Genomic DNA, 20,815 nt, shown 5'->3' with positions numbered 1-20,815 from the left:
TGGGAGGGAACAATTGTCCATACCTGTCTCCCCCGTCTAGTTCCTGGGGCCCTGACACACTATTCTGGACCTTATAGGCATTGCACGTACTACGCGTGGTACACAGATATACATGCAGGCAGAACATCCATACAAATAAAATAAAAGTAAAGTTTTACCACCTAGTTTTTCTACATTCGTTTGCGATTGAATTTGCCTAATCTTGATTGTCACCTAATGAATGTTTGGGAACAATAAGTGAAGGTAGAGAGAGAGAGAGAAAAAAAAAACAACAACAAATTCAATGTATTTGATAATTAGCCCTCAGGATGCTTTTTACCAGTCTCGTGTATGTGGAAGCAATCCTTCAAAAAATCATTATGCTCTTAAGTCACATTTATAATGCAAAACAGATTTATTTTTATCCAAACAGGGATACGGGAACGGGGAACGGGAAAAGGAAGCAGTCTTTAGCAGTTGGAAGCGATGGAGGCTCTTACATCACCTCACTGACTTTATGATCCCCAACTGGCTTCTTGACCCTCCGACGTAAAACCCTCCCACCTGATGTGGTAAAAGGTTGGTCCTCAGGATGTGCGCTGCTTTGCTTCTTCTTTTCTTCTCTTTCCTGATAATTAAGTTGACATTTCAGGTAATCTTCATTCCTTTTTTGTTTTTGCATGAACGGTTTCAAAATGTTTAACAGCTACGGACATAAAAACAAAACAAAACAGGGTAGGACAGTCACTAAGGACTGTGTCTGCAATGTGAGGCAATTTACCCCAAACTGTAGCCCGTGAACCTCAGTCCAAATCATTTCAGGTACTCAGAATCTCAAGTTCTGCCGAAAACCTACTACATCACTCTCTGAGTATACTGAGAAGGACCAGGAGATTTATATGTAGATTGAAGGGCCAACCTTGAGAACCAATCCCAGATATTCACAGCCCCTAGGTGAATACAGGCACCCACTTACAGGAGTGCCAGGGTATTCCATCAAGGGCGAGATCACTTTAAGGAGCAAGGTTCTACTGCCAGTTACCTTGTTTTTTTTTGTTTTTTGTTTTTTGTTTGTTTGTTTGTTTGTTTGTTTTTTGGTATTTTTTTGTCTTTTCTTCTTTTCCCAGAGCAGAGGACCTTGCGTTTGCTAGGCAAGGCGCTCTACCACTCAGCTAAATCTCCAACCCTGTATCATGCTTCTCAGTCCCCTTTACTTATTTCACATGAAGATTTTGACTAGATACCCAAAGCCCATTTTCAAAGAAACACAGACGTCCAGGCCTAAAGCCCAGCTATTTGCATCTCCTCAGAGCCCCTAGTTGAGTGCGTTGTCTAACTGGGCTGGAGAACTTTTGTGGGGTGGCGTCTCCTTCATTTTGACTTCCGGAGACGCCCTGGGCCTGGTGTGTGAGTTCTACTATATAAGGAGTGTTTATTAACAGCCAGGAAGATTTAATCAGGATTGTAGTATAATAACGTCTCAAACGGGTCCTCCCGGCTGGCACTAGCATTCTCTGGAACTTATTTCAAAGGCAACTCGGAAACCCTGTGCAAAGCATAGCAAACAAAGCTAGCCGGGGGTGGATGCCAGCAGTTGTTGGCAGTGAGCACTCTGTTTGAGGAGATCAAGATAGTGCAGGCATTTCGAAATGAAGGTCACACGCTGGCACCAGACCGTGACTTTGTATAACTGTCCAGAGTCCATTACTTCTGGGAAGCCTGTCCTGTAATATGTTGCATTCTTCCTTATTAAGATCGCTAAACTGGGTGTGGTGACGCATGCCATTAATTCCAGCACCCACGAGGCAGAGATAGGCGGATCTCTGTGAGTTCGAGGCTAGCCTGGTCTACAAAAGAGAGTCCAGGTTAGCCAGGACTGTTACACAGAGAAACCCTGTCTTGGGGAGAAAAAAAAAATCTCTAACCTCTCATGCGCCGCTACTCTTAGCAGTAAGTATCTGCCCTCCCTTGGGGCTGAACACACACAAACATGATGTGGAGTATACTTCTCCTCATTGCTAGTTGGAATACGAGAAGTGAGAACATAGCACAGGCAAATTGCTAGCTGGAAGTAAGGAGTGACACTGTGAGACTTGACTACTTACCTCCTCTTCTTGGCATTCCTCAGCTTTATTGTTTATGTGTAGCAGCATCTTGGTTAATGTGTTTTCCATCTCCTGCGCCAGTTTTATGGCTGTTATAGGAGTGGTTATCTCCTTCATGTCAGGCTTCTGTTGGAGAGAAACAGTTGTTCATTTCCTCCCTCTGGACAGCCTCCCGGTCTACTTTACACATCATAAGGGCGACGAGACTTGCACAGTCCAGGAGTTTGCACGCTCTGGAGCGCCTTGGAAGTCAGCTGAGTCTGGGTGGCTCGCTTCCAAACTCTGACGTAATTGGTAGGATATGGAAAGTGAGCTTCGGGATCATAGATTTTATTTTATTTTATTTTATTATTATTATTATTATTTTTACCTGCTGGGGTCACGGTAATGTGCTACAGATCAAGGACATGGAGGGGAAATGGCCCAGGTATAGAAAGTCAATTACTCTGTTAGCTTTGGAATTGTGTGGTGACAGTGCTGTTTTCTTATTAGCAGATATTTCTCTTTATAAAGCTTCAGTTACAGAGGAAGGATAGCAGGTTACCATGAAGAGACTTGATACCCAATGAGCATATACAGGGGGAGGAGGTCTCCCTCAGTCACAGTCATAGGGGAAGGGAGTAGAGGGAAAGCGGGAGGGAGGGAGGAATGGGAGGATACAAGGGATGGGATAACCATTGAGATGTAATATGAATAAATTAATAAAATATAAAAAAAATGCTCAGTTACAAAGCAACAGCAACCTTTTAGATAATCAGGGATGCAGCGTTCCTGAGTTTCAGAACATTTTTTTTTTTGTCTTCCCTGAGAAATGAGGTACAGTTCTTACTGATAAGACAGATAATAAGTATGTGACACTGCGGATAAGTTAGTGACGTGGAAGAGAATGGTGGCGGGTCTGGAAAGAAGTAAGGATAGCCCCTTTCAGTCTATACAACCTTTGGGTCAAGTTAGGACCCAAAGAGGAACTTGTGTGAGTGAGGTCCCACTCACAGATCTCCTCATTGTGGACTGGGGTCCAGGAATTGGCATTTCTCAGGGTCCTCAGGTGGAGCTCGTGCTTCGGACACAGAGACCACCCTTTGCAGAGTCCACTGAGAAAAGCTAAACAAGCATTCGGCGACTACGTTTTACCACAGAGGTGTTGACACACACTCCTCCGTGAGCTCAGCTATGAAGAAGGCCATTCTTGGAACACGAATAAACTCGTCAGTAAGATGGTAAGCAGTTGTTTCCTAGACCCTGCCGAGATGATCACAGTGAAATCCTAGTTACCTCATGGCTTTGAGGGCGGATCTTTTTCTCACACTTCCACAGATATCTTAGGAATTCATCTGCATGTTCCCTCCTCATATTAGCCTGGTTTTCAAAGAACTTGGCAAAAGGTGGCTTGTTCCTTTTTTCCGTGAAACTGTAGGCCTGGGATAGAGATGAGAAGAGGAGAACACTGGGAGTGAGGGAAGCTTGGTCTTGTTCACACTTTCCCTCATTAATTGTTAGACTCATGACAGAGGTGCAGTGAGAGTTTCATTAGTCCCAGGACATCTACATTAAAAACAAAAAATACATATTGGCATAAACCCATTTGTTCTGTCTCCCACTGCTGCCTGATGCCTGTTTGATACTAGGAAACCCACTGAAAAGGTTGTACTTTTCCTTCTTGTAGCCCGTGATTACAGTTTTAAGTCAACAGATTGCAGCACATCAATAACCTAACCACCAAGTCCCCATCTTATGATATAGCCACAACCCTTTCTACAGGATAACAAACCCATTGTCACCCACAGTAGAGCAAAATCCTCCCGTTTGGCTGCTTAAGAGCCCATACTAACCATTCCTAAATACACATGGGAGATGTGCATCTGGTAAGACAGAATTTGGCTCAAAGCGTCTACTCGTTCTTCAGAAAAAGGGCGGCGGGAAGCCATTTCAGGGTTAGAGGATTCAACCATAAAATGAGCTTCCCACTGTTGTAGAGCACGTTTTAAGTATGATAGGGTAGCCCAGAGCTAACAACAAAGGTGAATTTCTACCAGCTGTGACTGGGAGTAACTGAGCTACCAATAAAGACTGCTTTCTGAGTGAAGGAACGGCTCTGACTCAAGGATGCCAAAAGAGTTGTCTTGGGAAGAGCTCTTCTTTCTTATTACTCCCTTGCTCAGTGTTCTCTGATTAGAGAAGGCGGAGAGACGCTGGGATAGTGACGTACTGCCCGAAGGGATTCATCACCTTTTCTTAGTCTTCTCCTTTAAAAACTGATGGCTGGCCAGACATGGTGGTGCACAGAAGCCACGGCAGCCAAGGCTACACAGAGAAACCCTGTCTCAAAACAAAACAAAAACCAGCAGCAGCAGCAGCAACAACAACAACAACAACAACAACAACAACAACAAAATCCTGATGGCTGCATGTTCGTTCCACAATGAGGTGACCCTATGACCCCGGTCCTTGTGCATAAGGCCTCAGCAGCAGGAGACAGCTAATAAGGCAGCGTTCTGAAAAATCAAAATCATGTCAGCGGGGGAGAGTAGGGCAGAGTCTCTGGTAAATATGCATTTTCAATTTGTCTTAATAGTGGCAGGAAGACGGAAGTGGAAATGGAAGTGAGGCCTTCTTCTGGGGAACAGGTGTAGCTACCAGAGGAGGCAATCATTGTTCCCCAGTTCCTCTGTTGGATTCTTTGCTTCCTCCTGACTCCAGCTGTCTGGAGTCTCTATGTTCCCTGGCATCTATTATCAAGAGATAATTCTCTATTAACCTCCTGAGGTCAGGGGCTCTTGTACTTATTCCACTCTTCCTATGCTCCACAATGGGGAGACTTAGGTAGCGGGTTGAATCTGTGCTGATTAATTACAGTACAGTTTCCATGGAAGTAAAGGGTAAAACATCTCTCATGTCCGGTGGATCTCTACCTAGGCCCAAATCATGTCTGGATGAATACAAATGGAAGTAGCTTGGGTCCAAAGGTCCATCTCTGTGAGGTGGTGAGGGTCCAGGCTGCAGCTGAAGGGAGGATGGGTCGTGCTAAGTAAAGCAGCTAAGCTTTTAAGGTTGGGCACAGATTCACAAACAAGGTCATCTTAAGGAAGGGATGGTTATAAAATGTTACTTCATTTGACTCTCTTGCTTTGTGATCCAACACTGCCCTTGCTCCAGTTGAACATATGTCTCCATTTTAGAAGGAGAGGGGTGGGTTAAGACAGTGCCTCTCAAACCATAGTTTGCATAGGAATCACCTGAGGCTTTGGTTCAAACATAAACTGTGATTGGTGGAACCTGCCACATCTCTCACCCACTGCCTATGCAGGGACACACCTTGAGAAGAAAGTTTTGTTTTGTTTTTGTTTTTTGTCTTTTAAATAATTATTTATTTGCAAGCTTGGATGCAAGCAGAGTCGACGGCCAAACTCTGTCAAGACAGAGTAAGCAAGTCCTCAATAGTTCCTGCCTCACAATTATGTCTGTCAGATATATTGAGCCAGAAGGCTGAAGAAGATGCTCCAATGTTATAGAGAGTATTGTGTGACTATTCAGATAGAAAACTGTCTCTTTTTCATTTGGAACTTTTCATTTGGAAAGCTACTAACCTGCACTCCTGGCATACTCAGATAATCAAGTTTATTCCTTCTCAAGTCTCCGAGGGAGTTGATTGAACACCAGGTAGCTTAGTTTTACAATGAAGCTTAATTGTTTAGGGGTTAAAATGGTTTTAGGTCTAGATAGGTGTTCTAAATTGATGATGACAATATGTGATGGAGATTTATTTACATTCAGAAATGTAGATGCACCAAGATAGGAAAGATGTCTCCTTCAAGGCTGTCAAATATAAATAGCCAAACCACTAAGAATGTAACATTTATATAATCCCTGATTGTGTCACGGTTCTTCTTGCCATAGGTAATCTATTGTATATATGTATAATAATATAAATGTATATGTACAAAACCAAAATAATTTTTAAAAGATTTATTTATTTAGTATGTATACAGTATTCCACCTGCATATACGCCTGCAGGCCAGAAGAGGGCACCATATCTCACTATAGATGGCTGTGAGCCACCATGTGGTTGCTGGGAACAGGAGCTCTAGAGCAGCAGCCAGTGCTCTTAACTGCTTAGCCATCTCTCCAGCCTTTAAGAGCGTTCCAAAAAAAAGCTGCTAATAAAGTTCTGTAAGGTAAAAATAACACTGCTGGTGATCTTTGAGTAAGGAGAGAAAAGGGGGCATTTTCCAGTGGCTACTGTCTGCCCTGACTACACTGTCTATACGACTATACTGCCGAGATCTCCATAGCAGTCCTTGGGAAGCAGAAGTTCTAAGAAAATTGGATGTTGAAGATCAGAGGCGGTCAAGAGGAAAGAACATGGAAGCTGGAAAGATTGTCCACTGGATCTGCTCACAGCTCAGTAAAATGCGAGCCCAATGCGTCCTATCCCAGTTCAGGAAACTTTTCAGAGGATCAGAATGCTGTGGGAATAATCCCAGCTAGTGACTTAAAAAGTTTGGTTTATTACTCCCAACATGGTACAATTTATGCTAGAGTGAATCCGCAAGCTATAGATGTTAGTTATAGAAAGATTTTTAAGCAGTTGGATATCTCTGCATGATCCTTAAGATACTCCCGTACAGACAGTACATGACTCTACCATTCCTTTTGTGACAAAACATAAAACTGAATATACGTATCTATAATCATATATACTACGTGTATATACATAACACATGTATGAATACTATCTCTACCCTGTGGTTAGGCATTACTATGGAAAACTGTGTAATATTGCTATTTAACCACTTTGAAAGAGCTTTTATGACTTCTTTCTTTCTTTTCCATATTTTTATAGCTTTTATAATCCGTTTTTGCTGTGATAAAGGAACGTAACTGAAACCTTCAGGAGTTTTCCCATTATCATTCCCCAATTGATGTTTAAATTTGATGCTGGCATTAAAGGTATGCGTCCCTCCCCTGCCCAATCTTTCATTGTGAATGCTATTAGTATCATTGAAGAAAAACCCATTCCTGTGACCTGGGTCAATACTAAGATGCCCTGAAGGTAAGACTCTACCCATCAAAATTCATTTGAAATGAGACAGACTGAACTGAACCGCGTGAGGAAATGTTTCCTCAGGCATGTAACAGACACTGACTGACACCCTGTTCCAAAAGCGCCTGGCTACACCTTAAGCTGGTAATAGAACTTGGCAGTGCAGTGGTAGTGGCTTTGTAGGCATAAAAGATGTAAGAATGAGGGAGTTCTGATAGGTTCTGTGTCAAGGTTCTGGAAGGCTCCTGCAGCTAGGCAATGAGTGGCAGGCAGGGCTGGAGGCTCTGCAAAGAGGTCCCAAGGGACCACTTCATGGAAACTATAAGAGTGAAACATAAGATAAGATGCAGTGGGTACCACAGGATGTTAGAGATGGAAAACTGTTTGACTTCTGTCAAGACAAATCCAGGTGCAAAATGCAGCCAGCCCAAGAGTGCGGCCATGTGTGCTTCAATACAGCTGGAAGGGCGGAGCTCCCAAGTCCTTTGGCGTCCAGAGATGGCAGACACAGCACTAGGCGACTTGACGTTTTTCCTATAGGGTTTTGGCCCTGTTTTGGTCTAGCCTCCATTCCTCTTTTTGAGATGAGACTAGTCGTTCAGCCACTGTAAGAATGTTACATTGTAACATTGTTATATTGTAAGAATGTAACCTTTTTTGTTTGTTTGTTTGTTTTCTAGACAGGGTTTCTCTGTGTAGCCTTGGCTGGCCTGGACTTGCTTTGTAGACCAGGCTGGTCTTGAACTCACAGGCATCCACCTGCCTCTGCCTCCCGAGTTCTGGGATTAAAAGCATGCAACCACCACACCTGGCTTGAATGTAACCTTTTAAACATTGTCTAAGAGGCTCAGAAGAGACTTTGGACTTTTAGAGTACTCTGAGTGTTAATGACTTGGGACTTTTGAAAATGGAATGAATGCAATTCCCATTATAAGGTGATCTTGAGCTGATGAGTGCTGCGGGGGGTTGGAGGGGGGAAGCATTTGCTTTAAAAGTATTGTGTTTGGGTGTTAAAATAACAGGGAACTGAACTGGGATGGTTAATCTTACTTGTCCACCACAAATTATTTAGATCACTTGGTTCTCAATTACGGGTCCTCGACCCCCACAAGGAGTTGTATATCACATATTTATATTATGATTCATAACAGTAGCAAAATTTCAGTTATGAGGTGGCAACAAAACGATTTTCTGGTTGGAGGTCACTACAACATGAAGAGGGTCACAGCATTATGAAGATTGAGAACCACTAGCTCAACTTAGGAGGCAAACCTTGGGGCCTGTGTGTGCGGTGTTTCCGTCCTCAGTCAGTGGCATTGTTTGGAAGGTTTAGATAGTGTGGCCGTGCCAGAAGAAGGGAGTCAACGGGTGGTGGGCTTTGAGAGAGTGCAGCCTCGAACTACTTTTAGCTCTCGTTTTTGCTTTGTGCTGGTGGTTGAGACGTGTTCTCTTAACTTCCTGTTCCCGCCGCCAAGCCTTCTGCTTGTTGCCATGCCTCGCCACTATGATGAAACAGTAAGCCCAAACGAACTCTTCCTTCTACAAGTTGCCCTTGGTCACAGGGGGTTTATCGTAGCAACAGAGGAGTAATACAGGGCGCAGCTATCCATGCTGGGGGATGGGCGAAGCAGGCTCCATGCAACCTACCCCTTCTATGGTGTCCCAAGACCCCCACCCACTCATGTTCTGTGGCACTGCTGTTCCCCCTGGCATCTTGCAGCTGGCTTTCCAAAGCCAGGTGTCTTAAAAGGAAGAGAAATTTGTTACACCAATCCATCATTACAAAGAACTCTCATCGATGCCCTCCCCCCCCCCCACCCCCCCACCCGCCCCACCGCCACCCACAAACTCTTCTTCAGGGCCAAACTGGTTTTTGAGTCATATACATGGTGACTCAGTGTAGAAATGTGGGTTCTCAGAGATAAGGGAATGTAAAGATCCTTTGGCTTTCAGGGGGCCAAGCTCAGACAAGGTATTCTGAGTGGCTCCCAGCTGTGACACCACAAGCTTCCACTATAAAGTCAGGGCACAGCACTTCTCCACAGGAAGTGTGCTTGCTGATTTCCGGACCAGCACTCAGGAAGCTGAATTCTGTGCCGGGATCTGGCTCACTGGAGTGGCCTTCCTGTCTCTGCTCCACGACAGGATATCGACTTCCCTCAGGTATCTTAAAATCCATTACTGGATTTCAGCTCCCCCGCCCCCCCCCCGCCCCATTTATCCATAGAGGATCAGGTGACTGCTGGGTAACCCTGTAATCTGCCCTGGCAGGTCCCCTACTTTGCTTTACCGTCAATTTGTTGGTCCCAACCCCCAAAATGCCCTAAAAATCTACTTTCGTCTCATTCTTTTCCATACTTTGAAATGATAATTTTCAAATCTATTTTTATAACCACTCACGGAGCTCTTCTTCTGTTAGCTACATAACTGGTAGCTATCTGGGGTTCTTTCTACCCTCTATAGAGAGGAGGAAATAGTTTTAGCAAGATTTTCAGGATTCTCGTGATTCCTAAGATTCAAAGAAGTGATTCTTATCCCTAGTGTTCAAGTGTGACAAACAGCAGAGGCTCTTCCAACATCAAAGCCTGCTCAGGCCTGTGTTCACATTTTAAACAAGCTTCTTTATAGCATTAAATTTTAAATAATTTGATAGTAAAAATTTAAAGCCATAACATTAGATTCCTCTTACCTTACAAAAAACCCCAAACAACAACAGAACAGTATAAGATAAAATCCTATGGACCTATAATTTTGAAAACCTTAACAGAGGGAAGAACAGTTTGCGTTTTGTACATTTTCAGCTTAGGTACATGGATAATAGAAGAGGCTCAGATAAGTGTAAAATTGGGGTTGACTCTCAGCAAAAGTGTCCCATGGGGGAAAATCTTTCCTTATGGAGCCTTTCTAATCATTACTCAGGTAACTAGAAAGAAGATGTGTGTACCCGTTTTTCTCTGGTACCAAATGTTGTTCTAGGAAAAACCAAGACAACCCTAGACATGGGTTACTTCTGTTCCTGTTAACACAAGGCCTGGTTTAAGCACCTTAGAAGGAGAAACATTCATGCTGCCTCACAATTTTCATCCTTGATGGCTTGGAAGGCATGGCAGAGCGATTCGGCCTGTGGGAACGGGAGTGTGGGATAGTAGCTGTTCATATCACAGTGGGTCCAAAAGCACAGAAAGACAGGAAGCTGGGACCAGGTACCATCTTTGAAGACTGACCCCTCCACCCTAATGACCTACTACTTACAGGTTTAAGTTTCACAGTATCTGAAGGAAAATGGTGATACCAGCCGGGTGGCATTGGAGACAGAAGCCTGTGTAGGATCCTTCAGATGTAAAGTGTACTGTACTATCTCTGGCCTCTGAAGACTTCTATCTAGTTCATCTTTGGTCCTCATATAACACAAAGTTCATTCATCTCAGCTTCAAGAGTCACCATGGGCTTCATTGTTCCTACGTTGCTCAAAAGTCTAAGTCTAGTTCTGTATAAAATAAAAGCAGAGAAAGAAATGCTTCTAAAGTGCAATGGCGCCGAGGAAATGCTCCCATTCAAAAAAGGAGAGGCAAGGACATAGAAGGAAGTGATTGAGACAACACAAACCAAAACCCATCAGGGTAAACATTATTTTCTATAACTCCACGTCCAGCCCTGGGGCCTGTGGTGTCATGGTGTTGATTTGGCAGCCCCATCACTACGACTTTGCAGTTTGTAGTCCATATCTGGCCCCTCTCTGCAGCTCGCTCTCTTTGGAACTTGTACAATTATCAACAACCACTCCACATAGCTAAGAGCTATGCTGTCTTGAAATTTCCTCTTACAAACTAATACGCCCATTACTTCTCAGTTCAGTCTCTCTCGAATTGTCAAGGACATCAGCAGAATATTGAGCAGTCCTTTGCCAGACTGTCACATGACCAGCTAACTCCTAGTTTATCCCAATAGAGACCTTATGTCATCTGAGAATTTATGAATGTAGCCTTGACTAGCTCCATTTTTATCATTTTGGTTTCCTGAGCTCCCAGTAGAATGGCTATCAAATTCTACTGAAATCATTCTATGGCTTTTCCAGCCCATGCATCAGTTTTTTTCCAAATTCGTCCCACACACCAGTTTCAAAGGCTTAGCCACGTGGTCAGGATTCTTCATAGCAGGGACCCTACTTCCTTGGCATTAATCATCTGTCTTGGTTACTTTCCCATGGCCTGGATCACAGAACCTGACATATTAAAGGAGGACAGATTCATTTGGATTCTTGATTTCTGAGAGTTTCAGTCCTTCAGGGTCATGGCAGGAAAGTCACGGGGCAGCTCAGTTTATGGAGGCCAGGCCATGTGGGAGAGGGTTCACAGGGCAGCAGTCCAGGGACCAGACAGGATGGGGGAATCAGGAGCTGACTGTTGCTCTCAAGGGCTATCCCTAGCAATGTGTTTCGTCCAGCTCGGCTCCACCTCTCAAAAGTTTCACAGGCTCTGAACCTATCACCGTCGGCCAGGGAGCGAGCATTCAAGACCCAAGTGTTTGAAGGACATTTTTAGACTCAAACCACAATGACTTGCCTTCTCTGCCCTGGGCCCAGGCAGGCCTGTGGTAGCCTCACCCATTCTGTGCTCAGGATGATAAAGGAAACTGAAATGTATTTCAGTATCTCTTGAGTCAGATAGTTAAATTCCCGTGGTTCCTGGAAACCCCACTGCGTTCGCTACAGCGCTGCCAGACTATCTGAGGAATGCTTGTCTTTCTCGGCCTTGTGTTCTGTGAAAAAGCAGCCTGCTTTCCCTTGTGGTTGCAGAGTTCATAGCCTCCTCTTTGTAGCACCGACTGCCTAAAACATAGAAAGGAGCCTTCACGACTGCTTTATAATATGAACTGTGTATAAATTATGAAGTTTATGTGAAGTTTTACTCCCAAGACACTATTGTTATCCCACAAGAAGGAGATATTCATCAGGCTCAAATTATTATCATTAGAGTCATAGATATGAATAGTGTTTGCAGAAGAGTATTCTTTAGATTAGAAAAGGTGCAATCTTGACATCGATAGGGTTCAAGTTGTTACTATTAGAGTCATAGATATGAATGAATAATTGTATTTTCTGAACATTCTTCTGTAGACTAGAAGAGGGGCAGTCTTATCCTGGTCTGTGCTCTCCGTTTACTTGGCTTCAGACCCACCTTCATTTCCACGCCCTCCTCTCCATCTACAGTGACCATGCCACGTATGAGTCAGGTCTTGCTATCTGACCTCTGCTTTAATGCCTTTTGTAATGGATCCCACCCACTTCTGGTAAAGTATAAAGTCTGAAAGAGCATGCAGAGAACAGCCTCTCCTCACCCCACTCACTGTCACGCAACTTTGTTTACCAGCATTCATGATCCTTGTGGCTGAGGATCAGAACTTAAGTTTTAATTGACAACATTACAAGAGAAATATCATCATCATTGTCATCATCGTCGTCATCATCATCACCATCATCAAATAATTGTGTCCTGTGGTTCACAGAGAAAAATTTAAGGAACTTCTCTAAGAGGTAGCTTCTGTTCCTAACCTTTCTGATGGACCAGGAAGCCTAGGATCAGGAAACTCAAATAAATCTTGTGAACATTTATTTCTCAGTTTCAGAGCCTGCCACTTAGGCTCTGTGAGCCACCCTCTAAAACACGCTTTTATGTACCTTTCACGAAACTGCAGATTCACCGGGCACATCCATGGCCAGGGGAAATGTTTACAGTGCTAATATTTGAGAGCTACTAGTACGTGAGTGCCCTCTAGTGTGTATACTTGACTATTACACCATTCTTAGTTGATGTATTAGATTAAAAAAAAGTTTTTTTGAGACAATATTTACACTATCTCCTCCTCTCTTTCCTCCTTTCTAGTCCTCCCATGCATGAGGCACACTTTGTGGTGCATGTTCTACATGTAGAGTAGGACAAATTACTTTCCTTGTGATGACTGACCCTTTACTTTCAATTCAACTTTGTCACTACTATAGAAGCAGTGCCAGAGATCTGCCATGAGCTGTTATTTACTCCTGGAAATTAAATTTCATTAAACATTTAGATTACCTGGCACTTCCTCAGAAAAATTGGGAATAGTGATACCTTAACACCCAGCCATACCACTCCTGAGCATATACTTGAAAGATGCTTCACCATTCAACAAGGACATTTGCTCAACTATGTTCATAGTAGCTTTATTCATAATAGCTAGAATCTGGAAACAACCTGTCCTTCAACTGAGGAATGGATAAAGAAACTGTGGTACATTTACACAATAGAATACTACTCAGCTTTTAAAAAGAAGGAAATCTTGAAAATTTCAGGCAAATGGATGGAGAAAAGATCATCCTGAGTGAGGTAACCCTGACCCAGAACAACACACATGGTATATACTCACTCATATGCTGACATTAGCCACATAACACAGGATAACCACACTGCAGTACACAGACCTAAAGGAGCTAAATAACAAGGAGGACCCTAGGGAGAATGCTTAATTCTCATTCAGAAGGGTAAGTAGAATAGACACCAGAAGAAGCTGAAGAGAAAGAACAGAATGCGAACCTGCTATAGAGGTCCTCTGAAAGATTCTTCCCAGTCGGAGATTGAGGCAAATGCTGAGACTCAACAGCCAAACTTTGGAGTGGAGCTTAGGGAGTCTTATGGAAGAGTTGAGGGATAGAAGGATCTAGAGAGGACAGGAACTCCTCAAGGAGACCAATGGAACCAACAGATATGGGCCTGGGTTGGGGTGGAGGCTGCAGAGACTGATGCACTATTGAAATTCCAGCTTCAACATCAACCGGGGAAAACTGAGGTGGGACGTGAATCCTGTGGCTGGCTGACTGGCGTCCCTGTAGACTTTCTCTGAGGGCAGCCTTCCAAGCCGGAACTGATAGTTACCGGCAATAGCTTCCACTGGTGGTGGCAAGTGTCTAAAACACACACACACACACACACACACACACACACACACACACACACACACACACACACACGGCGATGAAGTAAGACAGACTCCAGCCGGTAGGTTTCAACAAGCTGCTTTTCTTTATCCTTAGTCTCACAGTTTATATACCCCAACAAAACCTTTCAAGCAGTACAAAAATCACAGTGTGTTTACATTCTATCTCTCTATACATAAATCGTTACAGTGGATATACGTAAAAAAATCATGTTTCACAATCAATACCTTCACATGATCAAATGTTTTCCATATTATGGGCGAGGAACAAACATGAATAACAAGTTATTTCTAAGAACCCAGATACATTTGTACATAAGCAACTCATTACATATTAACAGAATATAAGCAAGCAAGGTGATTTCTCAGCCAGTTTTTCTTTACTGGCAGGCTACAGTTTGTGGTTACAAAGAAGGCATCAATTATCTTAAGAAGTAATCCTATAAAGATCTTAAAAGAATCACAAATCTAAACTCCCATATAAAAATAATCAGCAATTTCTACTCTAAGTCCTAAAGGTGCTCATCTACTCATTAATATGGTTTATTAAATCATATCAGAAAGCTGAGGGCAGAAAAATAGAATAAGGGAATCAATGGTCATCTCAGTCACCAGGCCAGCTTGAAAGAGTCATGTTGGCCAATGCTGCTATGGGCCATTGTTCTTGCTTTGCCAACCTCAAAAAGTCCCTACCTTTACTAATAAGAGTGTACTTTTTATTAACTTCAATTGTCCCCTAAGATTTCCTGCATCGGGGCCAATAGCAAAACCATTTTTACCTTACTTTGCTAAACAATCTATTTTTTTCCCTAAGACTTTCTACATCAGAGCCACTAGCAAAAACATCTTTACCTAACCTTGTTGAACAATCTATTTTTCCAAATACTTTCCAAGAGTAATGGTCATTGTTAACAATCTATATCTGCAGGATGTTTTCAGAGATGGTGGCTTAATCATTAATCTGCTCCAGCAGCACTTCCTGAAAGAGATCAAACATTGTTATTGAATATGCCAACGATACTGCCCAGTGAGGGGCTGGAAGCTGCCTTTATAGTACACAGACAATTCACATATTAAGGGGATGATAAGGACCACAAAGGAAGCAAGCAGAGCTATGTTCCATAACAGCATGAAGTCCTCAGGACATGTAGTTCTCAGGTTTATGCCTCTCTGATACCCATCGTGGGTTTGCTAACCGGTGGGCCACATTCCATGAGTTCTAGAGCTGTTTTGTTTTTCCTCTTGCACTGACCCCAACAATGCACCAACCAAGGACCACAAATAGTAAGGACCTTGACCCCCTGCTCAGATGTAGTTGATAGGCAGCAGAGTCCCTTATGTGTCCCATTATATGGGGAGTAGGGATTATCTTTGACATGGACTATGGTGCCCACTTATTGATCACTTCCCCCTGGTGGAGTAGCCTTGCCAGGCCGCAGAGGAAGAGGATGCCGGCAGTCCAGATGAGACTTCATAGGCTGGGGTCAGATGATAGAAGAGGAGGGCTCCCCCTTTTTGAGAACTGGGTCAGAGAGGGGGTATGAGGGAGGGAGGGTGGGCCCCAGAGGAGACTACCTTAATGCCTTTTGGGAGGGAGGAGGAGGAGGCTACAATTGGGGTGTAAAATAAGTAAATATTTTAAAAATTAAAAATTTAAATTACAATTATTTAATGTCTATATGCACATGTGCATGTGTGTATTAGAGCATTTGCAGAGACCAGAGCCAGCTTTTGCTAGTCAGTTCAGTTACCTCCTTCTACCTAGTGGGTCCCCAGGATCAAAATTAGATAAGTCATCAGGTTTGAAGGCAAGCACCATTACCCACTGAACCATCTCTCTAGCTCTAAATTCAATATTATTAGTGGAAGTCCACATTCCAACTTACAAGAGAGAGCTATGATGACCACTGTGCCAGAGGCCAAGTCTAATTAACAGAGCTACAAGGGCTTCCCTGCTGCCAGTCATCCTTAGCAGGACCTGCCAGTTTATTTCACAAGAGTAATATTTTGTTTGTTTGTTGTTGTCGTTTTAAGACAGGGTTTCTCTGTATTGCCTTGACTGTCCTGGACTCAGACTTACTTTCTGCACCAGGCTGGCCTCGAACTCACAGAAATCGGCCTACCTCTGCCTCCCTGAATACTGGGATTACAGGAGTGCACCAGTATGCCCAGCAATCCTCAGCTTTTCCTCCTGTCATTTTTATATGAACGTTGACAGGATGAGACTGCATCAACTGTTCAGTGGTATGTGTCTATATCTCTCTGTTTCTGTATTTGGTTGTCATTCATCCACAAGCAGGAAGTGATGTGTAACACTTGTCAGGCCGGAGGATCAAACACTAATGAAGTCTATTATTTCTGATGCAATTGTCAACAGGCAGCCACCTGGGGGGCACAACATGCTGCCCTATCTCTTTACTCACTTAAAAGTAGAACAGAGCCAGGTGTGGTGGCACACACCTTCAATCCCAGCACTTGGGAGGCAAAGGCAGGTGGATTGATATAAGTTCAAGGCCAGCCTGGTCTACAAAGTATGTCTAGGTCAGCCAAGGCCTCACAGAGAAACCCTGTCTTGAAAAACCAAAAAAAAAAAAAAAAAAAAAAAGGTAGAATGGGATCAAAGTAGCTGATCTAATTCACACCCTTACATCTGTATCCTGACCACAGAGACAAGGGCCCGAGAAGAGCCCCTCCCTGCCTTAAGAGGCCAAACCCAGGCATGAACATGCTCCAACATATGTTATGTGTGTATGTACGTGTGCGCACGCACACCATGCCCAGCAACCCCCTCCCCACAGATTTATTAGAATGTGTCAAAAGACTGAGAGCTCAAAATATCTAATTTTTTTGTTTTTTGTTTTTTTGAGATAGGGTTTCTCTGTGTAGCCTTGGCTGTCCTGGACTCACTTTGTAGACCAGGCTGGCCTCCAATGCACAGCGATCCACCTGCCTCTGCCTCCTGAGTGCTGGGATTACAGGTGTGCACCACCATGCCCACACCCAGCTAATGTTTTAAGCTGATCCAGAACAAAAACACCTGTGACAATTCAGCAACGCTCAGGAAAGACTCTTGTTCCCAGCCATAGCATACACAGTAAGAAGACGGACACCAGTATGGCTCAAACTATGCTCAAAAATCCTCAGTGTTACTAGTGTTTTAAATTACTAAGTAGTTAATAAATCAAATATTTCTACCTATAATTTATTGTCACTTAGATTTTATGTGTTGGCAAGTGAAGTGCCCCAGAAGGAGCAAACACTTTCCATTTGCTGTTAAGAATAGCACAGTGGCTTCTGCTTGAGGGTCATTTTCGTAGTGTTGCAGCACCATGCAAAGCAAGGTCTACAGGAGGAATAATCTATTGGAAGCCCCAATCTCTCAGTTCACACTTTCAGTTTCAGTGTCAGAAAAGCCAGCGGCTGCTCTGTTTCCTGAAATTCTCATCTCAAAGGCAGCCAGAGAGTTCCTGGGCTCCAGCACTTTCTTCTGGTTGGCACTTGCGTTCTCTGTAGACCAGACAGCAGCGCTTAAACGAATTCCCACTGATTTCTTCTTCCTGATTTCTTCTTCCCCTCTGTTTCAGTGGCACACTACACTGAGGCCCTACACTTGCTTCGTTGATCTTGTTTCCAACTTGGAACTCCTTGCTTTACTCAGGCTTCTGTGTGAGCCTTCTTCAGCACCGTAGGTTGCTCACCTGTCCTTGGCCCTCAGCTCTATGGACGTCCACATCTCCATTTCTACAGCAATCCACCTGCAGCAGAAAGCCTTTCAAATATGGGTTGCCCTCTTGCTTTCAGCCAAGGCTCTTCTCTCCTAAGAAGTAGGCTTCAAGGATGGGGTAAAAAGATGATTCTAGGTGGATGCAGAAAACAAAAAGAGCTGATTCTTGACACCCAAATTAAAAAAGACGCCAGGATGACTTAAGATAAAACTTCTTAAATGTGTATTTTCCAAAAGTGCTCCACCCCACGAGGTGAGATGAATGTCAGGAGACACGGCAGGAGCAGATTTGCTTTTTGTTGTGATAGTGCATGAGGACATGAAGGAGGTGAAGGCAGGGGCACGTAAGCAGTGTTGAGTTTCTTTCTCCTTGTTAGACGAGGAAGGCTCCTCAACAGGTGCCTAAGACTCACCATTCCTTGACTACTTAAAACAGAGCACACATGCCCATGTGCTACTACTTTGCCCCCAAGTTCTTCCCAAATGGCCCAGTTTACCACTTGGCCTTGACTTAAAAACAGTTGGGGAGAGCATTTAATACATAAGGGGCCAGGTGGCCCTACACCCCAGCAAATGCCTTCAGTATTTTGTCTAACTAAGAAGAAATACCTATATTACTAGCCGGATGTATTAAATACCTGTCTCCTGCCCTGCACTGTCCATGACCTACAGCTCTGTGCTTGCTAGTTCTGAGCCAATCATTTTAAAACTTACCTTTGAGACATAGTGAGGTTCTTCGGAATCAGCTTCAATCATTTCTCTCTCTCTTTTAAAAATCATTAAGTGTCAGAAGACAACTTACTGAAGTTGCTTCTATTTTTACCCTGTGGGTCCAGGGATCAGACTCAGATTGCTGGCTTGCCCACCCTGAGTTTCACTCTACTCTTTTAAGTAAGCATCCATGCTCTTGCCTTCTCAAATCATCTTTTCTTCTATCGATAACATGGTACAGTTTCACCATCCCCTCGCCAAGGCCCAAACACTAATTACAGTTGTATCCTGTATCCTTGCATTGTCCCTTTCCCTCAGTGAGCATCTGAACCAAGATGGACAGAATCCACATCTCATTCCTTAGATTGTTTGCTCTCATAGCACAGGATGCGTAAACACAAGCAGTGTGACCTAACATATGTGCTCAAAGGTGCCCTCAAAATGCTGGCTCTGCTGAGCGACCTGCCCTCCAAGGTGCTTTGTGAAACTTTCACAGTCTCAGTCACAGAATCTTTGTGATCACATTGCATCCAGATTCCTACAGTTAAAAAAAAATATTAGAGAGAAGCTAAGGACAAAAAGATAGAAGAGAAAGGACAACGAGTGAAGTCAACCGCACTAAGTTACATTTGCATATTTAATATATAGGGGTGTGGTAGTAGCCCGTACTAGTCTCAAACCTACAGTGGTCCTCCTGCTTCACCTCATGTATGTTGGGATGACAGGTATGTGCTATGCCTGACCGATAGATTGATTTAAGTTTTTCGAGACAGGGTTTCTCTGTGTATCCTTGGCTGTCCTGGACTCGCTTTGTAGACCAGGTTGGCCTTGAACTCACAGCGATCCACCTGCCTCTGCCTCCCAAGTGCTGGGATTAAAAGTGTGCACCACCATGCCCGGCTTAAGGCAGCTCTTTATGATCTTTTAAGATTTTTTTAAAAAAATCTGTAAGAAAATGAAAAAGTCAAACTCTAAATCTTAGGGTGAAGTATTAAAAAAAAAAACAAACTCAAAAACTCCACTTTCTTGGTAACTCAGTTCCTCCCACAACCCACTAGAGTTCCTAGGTTGATGAGAAAGTCGGCCAAGGCCATGTTTGACAGTACCTTGTTACTAATTAGCCCAGGGTTCTGTGTCTGGCTGAAAGCAACAGAACAGAGTCACTTTGATAAGGCACGTCTCATGTTTGGCTATCACAGAGAACTGGTAAGACACAGTATAATTTAGGAAAGACACTTGGGAATTCTGTGTTTGTGTGTCTGTGTGTGTGTGTGTGTGTGTGTGTGTGTGTGTGTGTGTGTGTCACACACCAGATGAATGAAGGGGTTTCCTTAAACTCTCTCTAAACAGGGAGAATGAATACACTAATACCAGGACATAGAATTAGTTATTTTTAATAGACGGAGGATCAGAATTCATCATGATTCTGAGAGGCACGTGGAGTGTGTAGACTGACAGTTGTATCCTGTATCTAGTGAGCTGCATGAGGCTGATCAGAACTTCCTGGCCAGTGGGGTCATGTAGACAATAAGACCATACTGCGCTGTGGAACACAGAACTTAGGTGCGGATGAGTACCCCTACGGCTTGTTTACATCTTATGGGAACTTTCCATTTGTCCCCATTAGTTTTCTATATTTCTCTGTGAAGTTATTTCTGATACATGAAAATGCTTATCGAATGGGATATTTTACTTCTACGCCATACACCAACAAGTAGGACTTGGGAGTAATTTTTAAAATATGTTTATTTACTTACAATGTATACAGTGTACACCTGCAGGTCAGAAGAGGGCACCAGCTCTCATTCTAGATAGTTGTGAGCCACCATGTGGTTGCTGGGAATTGAACTCAGGACCTCTGGAAGAGCAGTCAGTGCTCTTTACTTCTGAGCCATCTCTCCAGCCTTGACTTGGGAGTAATTTAAGATCATGGGAAGATGATATTTTGTTGTTGTGTGTTGTGTGTTGTTGTTGTGTGTGACAGGGTCTTGCTATGTAGCCCTGCCTGTCCTGAAACTCAGTATGTAGACCAGGCTGGCTTCAAACTCACAGAGGTCTGGTTGGCTCTACATCCTGAGTGCTGGGATTAAAAGCATGCAGCACTATGCCCAGCTAGAAAGATATTCTCTCTCTCTCTCTCTCTCTCTCTCTCTCTCTCTCTCTCTCTCTCTCTCTCTCTCTCATAAATCAGGTTGAGGATTCCATTAAAGTACTGCACATTAAAACTGAAGGTCAGGACTAAGTCAGAAGCCAGAGGTCGGGAGGAAAGAGACATCCAAACA

General features: G+C 43.5%; 1 protein-coding gene across 2 annotated transcripts; it reads right to left on the bottom strand.

The window, feature by feature from the left end:
• Positions 1 to 404: 404 nt before the first annotated feature.
• Positions 405 to 4,082, bottom strand: LOC311608784 (ferritin heavy chain B-like). Of its 2 annotated transcripts, none has more exons than XM_084801424.1 (4): positions 3,917 to 4,082; positions 3,360 to 3,629; positions 2,085 to 2,210; positions 405 to 685 (listed from the first exon to the last, which is right to left on the bottom strand). In XM_084801424.1, exons 2-4 carry the CDS (start codon positions 3,588 to 3,590, stop codon positions 476 to 478), a joined length of 567 nt encoding a protein of 188 aa, XP_084657550.1. In that variant the 5' UTR covers positions 3,591 to 3,629; positions 3,917 to 4,082; the 3' UTR covers positions 405 to 475. The 2 variants fall into 2 exon arrangements, with proteins under 2 accessions (XP_084657550.1, XP_084657549.1); XM_084801423.1 differs by having other exon boundaries at positions 3,360 to 3,503.
• Positions 4,083 to 20,815: the final 16,733 nt, after the last annotated feature.

This window comes from Acomys minous, assembly GCF_964271855.1.
Source record: "Acomys minous genome assembly, chromosome: 11".
Taxonomy (NCBI): Eukaryota; Metazoa; Chordata; class Mammalia; order Rodentia; family Muridae; genus Acomys; species Acomys minous.
The sequence above is the reverse complement of the archived record's forward strand: the minus strand, read 5'-3'. Positions and strand labels throughout refer to the sequence as shown.

Excerpts from the sequence above, each read along its gene's own strand:
- LOC311608784 (XM_084801423.1), bottom strand. The coding sequence starts at position 4,036 with ATGGTTGAATCCTCTAACCCTGAAATGGCTTCCCGCCGCCCTTTTTCT. Across the intron at positions 3,504-3,916 it reads CCCATGTGTATTTAGGAATG|GCCTACAGTTTCACGGAAAA; the intron begins GTTAGTATGGGC and ends TCTCTATCCCAG. Across the intron at positions 686-2,084 it reads AGGAATGCCAAGAAGAGGAG|CTGTTAAACATTTTGAAACC; the intron begins GTAAGTAGTCAA and ends TTATGTCCGTAG.